The sequence below is a fragment of the Scyliorhinus torazame genome, chromosome 9, assembly GCF_047496885.1.
Source record: "Scyliorhinus torazame isolate Kashiwa2021f chromosome 9, sScyTor2.1, whole genome shotgun sequence".
Classification (NCBI taxonomy): Eukaryota; Metazoa; Chordata; class Chondrichthyes; order Carcharhiniformes; family Scyliorhinidae; genus Scyliorhinus; species Scyliorhinus torazame.
In genome coordinates this window covers 48494741-48505510 of record NC_092715.1, presented here as the reverse complement: position 1 = coordinate 48505510, position 10770 = coordinate 48494741, and the positions used below count along the sequence as shown (strand labels likewise).

The window sequence follows — 10770 nt, the reverse complement described above, 5'->3', positions numbered from 1 at the left end:
GCTGAATGGCCTACACCTGTTCCTATTCCTTATGGCCTTATGGTCTAAACTGAAGTAGTGTGAGCCTACCCGTCAACCTAGGTGTCCCCTCCGAGTCAATCTGACTCCGGATATTACTCTGAAAATGTAGTAGCAGTGTGACTGGGTATGGTAGTGCTGCTCAGGTTGCTGTCTGTCCTATATGGTTATTCTGTATGGGGACAACAGTACATGTTAAAGTTTGGAGCAGAACCCATTTCTGTTAGGTTTGCACCCCATCATGGCCCCATTCCTAAATTCCGACACGTGGGGGGCGACTTCCTCTTTAGATGGGGGATGACCATTTGGGACTTTCCAGTGCTTCGAAAATGGCAAACGTGCTGAATAGCAAACGTGCTGAATGAAACTTTGATTATATTTATAAATTGAACAAAACCAAGTGGTTGAAAGGTGGCGCGTCTTTTCTGGACAGTGGTGTGTCTCTCTCTCGGCTTTGTGCGGGGTGACTGTGCTCTATCTAAAGGGAGAGTTTGAGAATGAAGGCAGCACTGTCGCTCAGTACACACTGCGCCTTGTCCATGTCCCCAGCCCCGCCAGGAACCGTGCACTGCTCAAGCACAGCCAAGGGAAGACTAAATGCAGTCTGCCAATCTCATCCTGTGGGTGTCGTTCGTCCTGACAGGAAAGGTCTTTGCATCAAACCCCGCGGGTATTCTTTATAACTGGAGTCATTTAAAATGTTCTTACTCTCCGCATGCAAGTGTCAGATCCTCCCTGGTAAAGGCTAGTTGATATTGCAGTATTAACAGTCAGGTAGGTGCCCAATGTCAGATGTGGCGTATCCAGCTGCCTGGGTGTAAACACTGCCCATTGGGACTGGGGAGGACGTGCACCGACTCACTAGGACATTGAAAGGCAAACTCTGAAAGCATCTGCCTGATTTATTGCCGTCCGTGATCTAAAACAATAGTCAAACTATTTGCAAAGCTTTCCCTTGCACTAACCGTGTGAGGTTTTAAAAGTAGGAAATCAAAGGAATGCTTCTGAAATTCAGGAGGCGAATTCGGATCCTGTTGTTAGCACATATTCATTATGTACGTGACCAGTCCTAGAATTCCTACATTATGTGTACTGGTCCGGAATTCAAAGGAAATAATAAAGAACACAACACACACACACACACTCAAACAATTAGAGAGCAGCAAAGAAAAAAAGGACAATTAAGAGTGCGAGGTAGGTGTTGGTTGCTATGCCTAGAATTACTGTTTGGTGTTGTAGGTAACGATGTGAGCTTCATTCAACTGGCTGTGCTGATGGCTCTATCGGTGTTTTGTGTCAGCTCCGCTTCTGTAAAGAGGGAGCCACCTCTTGTACACAGCGGGTCGTTAAATCCCATGCCACATTCCTTGTGAATCTCGTTAACGCTGAGCCTGCTTGCCTGGAGCTGAGATATTGTGAAGGCAGAAGCGTCCCTGTCAGGAAGTTGGGGGCAGCTTCACATTCTTTGCCCAGGAGCTAGCTCCTATTCAATCCCCTCCCTCACCTTGCAAATCCACCCAGCCTGGCCTTTTAAAAAAATTGACCAGATTTAAGTGCCAAAGTCCTCCTCAGCCAACTTTGTTTTGTGTGTTTTGTTTGTTTACAAGACGTCGACCTGAATTTAGATCGCAACTTACAGAGAGAACAATACAACACAACGCGAGCATCTGACAGCAATCGAGACACAGGAACCGGAGCTCGCTACTTCACACAATGTGGACCTCTTTTATGGACCGGAGCCTCCCGCAGAAGAAATTACACAAAGTAAGTAGATCTCAGTTTATTTAACTCGAAAACATTTATTTTTGTCACGAAGGAGGCGGCTCCCTGGAATTTGGACTTTTCTAAAATGATCCTATTGCCGTGTGTGTGTGGCGGGGGGAGCTCGCTGTGCGCACTTTGGCTTTTGAAATGAAATGAAAATCTCTTATTGTCACAAGCTGGCTTCAAATGAAGTTACTGTGAAAAGCCTCTAGTCGCCACATTACAGCGCCTGTTCCTGTTCGGTATTCCCCACCTTACAACAGGGTTAGGGTTAGCACGGGCACGGCAGCATTGTGGATAGCACAATTGCTTCACAGCTCCAGGGTCCCAGGTTCGATTCCGGCTTGGGTCACTGTCTGTGCGGAGTCTGCACATCCTCCCTGTGTCTGCGTGGGTTTCCTCCGGGTGCTCCGGTTTCCTCCCACAGTCCAAAGGTGTGCAGGTTAGGTGGATTGGCTATGATAAATTGCCCTTAGTGTCCAAAATTGCCCTTAGTGTTGGGTGGGGTTACTGGGTTACGGAGATAGGGTGGAGGTGTTGACCTTGGGTAGGGCGCTCTTTCCAAGAGCCGGTGCAGACTTGATGGGCCGAATGACCTCCTTCTGCACTGTAAATTCTATGATAATCTATGATAATACACTTCAAAAGCGCTTCATTGTCTGTAAAATGCTTTGCGTGGTCCCGAGGTCATGAAATATCAATGGGAATCCTTTATTTCTGAAGTGCCTTTAGGAAGGGAGTTTATGATTCTAACCAGTGTTTGTCAGTGTGTCAGAGATGTATGCCTGAGGCAGGAGGCTGTGTGACCTGTGGGGCTTCAGGTGGTGGTGTTCCCCCTGTGTCTGCTGCCCTTGTCTCCCGTGGTGAAGGTCACTATTTTGGAAGTCGCTTTGATTAATTACTGCAGTACATCCTGTACAAAGTAAGCATTCAGCCGTGGTACCAGGTGAGGGTAGTACATATTTAAACTGGTGGATGTGATGCCAATCAAACACATCACTCTGTCCTGCATGAATTTAGGCATGAATAACATAGAACATACAGTGCAGAAGGAGGCCATTCGGCCCAGCGAGTCTGCACTGACCCACTTAAGCCCTCACTTCTACCCTATCTCTGTAACCCAATAACCCCTCCTAACCTTTTTGGTCACTAAGGGCAATTTATCATGGCCAATCCACCTAACCTGCACATCTTTGGACTGTGGGAGGAAACCAGAGCATCCAGAGGAAACCCACGCAGACACGGGGAGAACATGCAGACTCTGCACAGACAGTGACCCGGTGGGGAATCGAACCTGGGAAGCACGGGTTCCCACGGGGAACACTGTGAAGCCACAGTGCTATCCACTTGTGCTACCATGCTGCCCACGAATGTTGTAGTATCTCCCATCCAGATAGATAGAGAGTAGCCATCACATACCTGACCTGTGTCTTGTAGGCTGGGGAGACTTTGGTGAGTTAAGAGTTGAACAATCCACCATTTGCACCAAGCCTCTGACTGTCATGCTCTCCTAACCTTGGCATTTATGTGGCTGGCCTAGTCAAGTTCATTGTTAACGGGGACCATCAGGATCTGAATGTGGTGGATTTTGACAATGACAATTGAATGACAAAGAGATGTGGTTAGGATTTCCCTTATTGGAAATAGTGTTATGACCAGTCCTTGGCCGAGTTCCTCTAATTTCCCAATTTTGGTGAGGAGGAATTAGCTGACTCCCCTTCTTTATTTAATGTTGCCCCCCCCCCCCCCCACCCCACACTTCAGTTGGTCACAAGGTTAATTTAAAATGAATTTCTCCCCCTTTACCCAATGCAAATTTATTTACATTTTAGAACAAGCCAAATTAACCTGGCTTTCCCGAGTCAAAGAAAGATTACGGTTATTAAGTATTAACAAAAGAACCTGAGCAAATAATAAAGAACACGGCACACACACACACTCACACACTACTCAGCGAGAAGTTAAAAGTTCAAATAAAAGGTAAAAGATAATATACATATCAGTCTTTGACTTGTCGGTGGGTGAAACTGGTAGTGTGTTGCGGATGTTAAGTTGGGTGATTCCAGTAGACTGGTGTATCAGCAGTTGGTTTGGAGACACTTGGTTCTGAAGGGTGGCTGAATTGCCGTCTAATTTCCTTTAACCTGTGACTTTTGCTGAGCTTTCTTCATCAACACAGAGAGAGAAATTCTTTGCTTGCTTGTCCATTTTGCACGGGTGACTGGCTGTGGTTCCTTCTTGATTCTGTGTTGCACACTCTGACACATCAGCACACTAGTACACACAGAACAGGTCTGCAGTTGGCATTTTTATTCCAGTTCCCTGTGTATTTTGAAAGGGAGCAAATCCTCGCCCCAGTGTCAGAATCCTTTGAACTCACACCATTTCTACATTCTGAGATATCAATCAGCGGGAGGTGGGATTTGGATGTCTGCTAGGATGTGAAATGTCTCTCTTTACATTCCCTTTCCGTGGCTCTTGTTAGTCTTTCTTACGTTCACCTAGGAAGGTGGTCTCCCGTTTGAGAGCAGTTTGTTCTATCTCACCTCAAATTCCAGAATTTCAGTTAAAGATTTTGAAAAATCATTGAAAAAAAACTACAACTTCATGGCAATAGTCATTGCCTAGCAATTTGAACATCATCAATGTTTTTCACTACTTATCAGCACGAGCCCGGATGTTTCTTGGGCCTTGCTGTGTGTGGGCATCAATCACTTCATTAACTGAGGAACGACAATGGGAGGTGAGTACTGTGAAATTGTTAGCCATTAGCTCCATTTTAGAGTTTATGGTGGAGAGAAAGTTATAGATGAAGCAGCTGAAGATAGTTGGTTCTAGAATACTGCTGTGAAGATCTCTTGGATATCCTGGGCAAGACACCCACCACAACCATTTTCCTTTATACTACATATCACTCCAGCGACTGGTGAGTTTCATGCCCCTCTTCAACTCCAAGGCTGCTTGTGAGGAAACACTGAAAACACTATGAATACAGAACATTTCCTCCCCCTTTAAATCAAAGGTCACTGATGCAATAAACAGTACGACATGAACAACCAATTCGCAACATGAACAATCAATCAACAGCAACAGTCAATATGTCAGACATTCTGGAGCTCATCGTTCTCTGTGTGGTTGTTGCCGAACATCAGGCGTCTTCGCTTTAGTACTTGCTGCAACCTCTGGTGTCTTTGATTTGGTGTGAGTGTCGTCAGTGGTTATCTTAACCGCAGTCGGCGTAGTGACCTGAGGTTGACTCGGTGTTTGATTCGCACTTGAGATGTTGTTTTCCACAATTGGTTTAGTTAGTCTCAAGTTCTCGGGAACGTCTAGGTCGTTTCTTGATTTGACCTCTCTGTCGGCTCTGCCTCTGGTGGATTGGTTCTTGTCACCAAAAGTCGATCCACATGCCTTCTCCCTATTACATCGTCTTCTGTTTGTATGGCGGTAAGAGACCAGTTCCTGTCTGTGGGAAGATGATGGCAGGACTCCCTTTCTCACTTGTGGAATAATTTCTTGCAAGAACTTCTTGACCCTCGTGAAAAACACACTGTTATTCCTTGTTCTCCCACTATATGACCAGATCCTGCTACTTTTTCTCAACAATTTATTTCGTCTTGGGTGGTTTTAGAAAATCGAATGCTGGGCGTACTTGATGTTTAATAATGAACAACACTGGAGGACCTTGGATTGTTCAGTGCGCAGTATTCATATATGTGAGCAGGAATTGATCCAATTGTTTAGACAATGAACCTTGTTCTCTGGTTACCTTTAACAAATGTTTCATCGTCTGTGCAAAATGTTCTGCCAGCCCATTTATGGCAGGGTGATAGGAGCGGACTGGATGCGTTGAATTTTGTTTTCCTTCAAGTCGTTTTTGAAATCTTGAGATCTGAACTGTGGCCCATTATCACTCATCAGTTGCTCAGGATAACCAAATCTGCTGAAGATTTCACCCAATCCTTCAATTGTTTTCTCTGATGGTTTTGATTTCATAATGGCAATTTCAGGTCATTTCAAGTGAGCATTGACTAGAGTGAGAAATATATGCCCTTCAAATGGTCTGGCTCAATGGTTCTGTACCCATTGTCAGGCCTCTTCTGGCAATTCCCATGGGTGCAATGAGGCAATGGCGGCAGGTTCCGCACTCTTGCACAAGACAAACACATTCCTGCCTTCTCTCCGATTTCGGCATCTAGCCCTGGCCACCAGAAAAAGCTCATGGCCATCTCCTTCATCCTTACAATATTAAAGTGGCCTTTGTATAATTGATTTAATACACGTTTCTTAATAATGGTGGAATGATGGTTCCCGTTCCCAGGGGAGACAATCTGCCTGTATGGATAATTCAAGTCTTTGGGTGGAATGTGTCTTTAAGTCAGGGTTTGCTCCTGAAGTTTTCCTTCGAAACATCATGTCCATAACCTCTGACAGCACTGGATCACTTCTTCACCTGCCTTGCAGTCACAGGAGTGTTCTCTACTTGCTCAAAATAGAAAATATTTCCACACAAACTGCTTATCAATTAACTATTGGGTAGGGGCAGTCAGGCCAATCCATCTATGTTTTCATGGAGGTTTAACTGATGATAGTTGACCATGTATGTGTGTGCAACGAGCACTGCCCGCCACTGCATTCTGCTTGCTACCTGTGATGGATTCCTGGTATGAGGTGCAAAAATCATTGTTAGTGGACGATGTTCAATAAAGTGAATTTTCTCCTATGCAGGAATCAGCAGAACCATTTTATTCTAAAAATGATTCCTTGGGCTTCTTTCTCTGCGCATAATTGCTTTCAGCTCTATTTAACCTCTATGCGAAGGCTTCCCTTCACTATGGGCATTATGTGAGAAACCACAACCCCAACCCCATAAGGTGATGTCATCTGGGACTATGGCCACTTTACCTTTACTGTCATTCTACTTCATATGTTAACAGCTCTGTGCAAACTATGATGCAAGTTTTGGAACAAACTGACATGAGTCATGACTGTCAAGAGTATCCTGTTAAAAAAGCTTTGCAAATAAAACAATGAACGTAACAAAATGTGGTGACAGAATGTTAAGTAGTTAAGTAGTTCATATTGTGCGAAGGTCCTGTTCAAAAAAATTTCTGAAAACCCATCATCAGTAATAAATTTTACTGAATATTTTTAGAACATTGAAGGTGGATGGTGCAAATGTAATGGCCACAAAAATATGGACATTTTTAAATTAACAATATTGTGTTACAGGACTATAATCAGGTGAAGAATTCCATTGCTTTACCTCCGATTGGCAGACATCTGCTGGGCAGCTCCTTTCCCCCTGTAACTCGGAAAATACAAGTATGTTGGAAATTATTATTTGTATAGTTGATGTATTCAAATATTTTAAAACAGATTTAATTGCATCTAAAGGGTGCCCCGGTGACATTTTGTTGCTTTTTCTGTGTCAAAACATTTTGTATTATTTTATTTTTAGCTTTTAACTCTGACACAGGAATGGCTAATTGGAAGAACAACCAAACGAGATATTGTTAGGAAAGCAAAGGTAGTTTTGATGGATTTATATTTGTATTGGTAAACATTAAAAATAAGGTATAGTTTAAGTGGGTTTAATCTAGAATCATAGAATTTACAGTGCAGAAGGAGGCCATTCGGCCCATCGGGTCTACACCAGCCATGGAAAGAGTACCCCGCTTAAACCCACACTTCCAACCTATCCCCCAGCCCCACCTAACCTTTTTGGACACTAAGGGCAATTTAACATGGCAAATCCACCTAACCTGCACATTTTTGGACTGTGGGAGGAAACCGGAGGACCCGGTGGAAACCCACGCAGACACACAGAGAACATACAGACTCTGCACAGACAGTGACCCAAGCCGGGAATCGAACCTGGGATCCCGGAGCTGTGAAGCAACTGTGCTAACCACTGTGCTACCATACTGCCTTAAATCTAGAAGGATAGAAGGGTAAAATCTATAGTTAGATTCATGCTGGACAAAGGTGTTTGTATGTGTGGAAGTTGGTAATTTCCAACTGGGTTTCTATTGTGCTTAGAGAGGGCTACAGTGTGAAGAGTAAATAAAAGACATACGCATGTGAGTGTTGCATAGCAAGCAGGGCCTTGTAAGATAGAGAAACTTTTAAATTTTAGTTTAGCTAATTTCATTGCAGTTGAAGATATATACTGAGAAAGAAGGCAGCTCTCCCAGCTCTGCTACAACCAGCTGATTTAGAAAGATAGAGAGGAAACATCTCTCACAGTTTTGGTCAAAGAAAAGTCATACCATGGAGTAATGGTTAAGAAAACAAGTGCAGGGATCTGAAGAGCAGCTCATTAAGGAAATTAGAGAAATAGAACCATAGAACACAGCTGAGAGGGATCCATAGAATGAAAAGAAGTTTCCAAGAAGTCTGAGGTTAAAGATGCCGGTAAACATGGCCTGGAGGTCGGAATACAAACCGCTAAGAGAAGATTATAAAGCGTGTTTTTGGGAGCAGCCTTTGGAAACTCTCCCACCATCATCATCTGGGGGGATTCTGAGGAGAAATCCACAGGTGCTAACTTGGGGAAAGAGCAGAGTGCGCGTATTTTCCTATAGTCATCTTGTGTTCTTGCAATGGACTTTTTGTGTTAACGAAACTATTGTAGCTTAAGATGTGCTTTAATATCCATGTTAATCTTTAAACTGTGTATATTTGTTAAACTAAGGGGGGAGAAGTAAATGAGTACTGTACAATAATCCAACTTTTCATGTTTAATAAGTGCTTTTTTCTTGTTGTTAAACATAATTAGCGACACTGTTACTCTGCTCCTCTACATTTTATCTTTTTAAAAAGTAAAAGTTACGATCATTTGAGCCAGGGATTCATTCTGGAATCTTCCTGTCCAGTTATAACATCAACTGGAAGTGTAACAGTATAAATAAATACTTATCAACGTACAGCGACTAGGGGCTTTTCACAGTAACTTCATTGAAGCCTACTTGTGACAATAAGCAATTATTATTATAATTAGGAGCCTTGTTTATACAACTGAGCACTTTTTATGTAGTTCCTTCTTGAACAAGTTTTTAAAAATATATATATATTTATTAAAGTTTTTAACACAATTTTTCTCCCTTACAAACAATAACCCCCCCCCGTAACAAAAAAAAAGAAACGAGAAATCGCGCGGAGCAAGATAGAGACATGGCAAAATAGTATATTTACATAGCTTTGTACACTGGCTCTCTCCTGTACGTGCCAGTTTCCCCGACTCTTCATGTTATCTCTTGCTCATCCACCCCCCCAGGCAGCCTCCCCCCCCCCACCCCCCCCCCCCCCCCAGGTTGCTGCTGCTGCTGACCGACCTTCCTCTAACGCACCGTGAGATAGTCTAGGAACGGTTGCCACCGCCTGTAGAACCCCTGCGCAGACCCTCTCAAGGCGAACTTGATCCTCTCCAACTTTATGAACCCAGCCATATCGTTTATCCAGGCCTCCACGCTGGGGGGCTTCGCTTCCTTCCACATTAGCAAGATCCTTCGCCGGGCTACTAGGGACGCAAAGGCCAGAATACTGGCCTCTTTCGCCTCCTGCGCTCCTGGTTCGTCCACTACTCCGAATATTGCTAGCCCCCAGCTTGGCTTGACCCGGACTTTCATCATCTGAGATATTGCTCCCGCCACTCCTCTCCAGAACCCCTCCAGTGCCGGGCATGACCAAAACATATGGACATGGTTCGCCGGGCTCCCTGAGCACCTTCCACATCTGTCCTCTACCTCAAAGAACCTGCTCAAGCTCGCCCCCGTCAAGTGAGCTCTGTGAACCACCTTAAATTGTATCAGGCTGAGCCTGGCACACGAGGAGGAGGAATTAACCCTACCTAGGGCATTAGCCCACAGACCTTCCTCGATCTCCTCCCCCAGCTCCTCCTCCCATTTACCCTTTAACTCTTCTACCAGCGCTTCCCCCTCTTCTTTCATCTCCTGGTGTATTGCCGACACCTTGCCCTCCCCGACCCATGCACCCGAGATCACCCTGTCTTGAATTTCTTGTGCCGGGAGCAACGGGAATTCCCTCACCTGTCGCCTCACAAAAGCCCTCACCTGCATATATCTGAAGGCATTTCCCGGGGGTAACTCAAACTTCTCCTCCAGTGCCCCTAGGCTCGCAACCGTTCCGTCAATGAACAGGTCCCCCATTCTTCTGATCCCCGCCCGATGCCAGCTCTGGAACCCCCCGTCCATCTTCCCCGGAACAAACCGATGGTTACCCCTGATCGGGGACCACACCGATGCTCCCATTGCACCCCTGTGCTGTCTCCAATGGCCCCAGATCCTTAGCGTTGCCGCCACCACTGGGCTCGTGGTATACTTTGTCGGCGAGAGTGGCAGCGGTGCCGTCACCAACGCCCCCAGGCTCGTTCCTTTGCAGGACGCCATCTCCATCCTCTTCCATGCCGCCCCCTCTCACTCCATAACCCACTTGCGGATCATCGACACATTTGTTGCCCAATAGTAGCTCCACAGGTTTGGCAACGCCAACCCTCCTCGGTCCCTACTGTGTTCCAGGAACCCTCTCCTTACCCTCGGGGTCTTATTCGCCCACACAAACCCCATAATACTCCTGACTACTCTCTTAAAAAAGGCCTTAGTGATCACGATGGGAAGGCACTGAAACATGAACAAAAACCTCGGAAGGACCACCATTTTGACCGATTGCACTCTACTCGCCAGCGAGAGCGGTAGCATGTCCCATCTTTTGAAATCCTCCTCCATTTGCTCCACCAACCTCGTCAGATTCAGTTTATCTAGGGCCCTCCAACTCCTGGCTATCTGTATCCCCAGATAGCGAAAGCTCCCCTCCGTCCTCCTCAGCGGTAGGTCCCCTATCCCTCTTTCTTGGTCCCTCGCCTGTAATACAAAGAGCTCACTCTTCCCTACATTGAGCTTATAGCCCGAAAACTCCCCAAACTCCCTTAGAGTCTGCGTGACCTCCACCATCCCCTCCAATGGATCC

General features: G+C 45.4%; 1 protein-coding gene across 2 annotated transcripts in view; it reads left to right on the top strand.

The window, feature by feature from the left end:
- Positions 1–1518: 1518 nt before the first annotated feature.
- Positions 1519–10770, top strand: part of LOC140429174 (uncharacterized) — a 254567-nt gene continuing 245315 nt past the window's right edge. Inside the window, exons 1-2 of one of the 2 annotated variants that reach the window (XM_072515842.1) lie at positions 1519–1782; positions 7015–7107. In XM_072515842.1, the coding sequence (XP_072371943.1) occupies positions 1732–1782; positions 7015–7107 (144 nt within the window). In that variant the 5' untranslated portion in view covers positions 1519–1731. The remainder of the gene's footprint in view (positions 1783–7014; positions 7108–10770) is intronic. The other variant, XM_072515841.1, reaches the window with a different exon arrangement.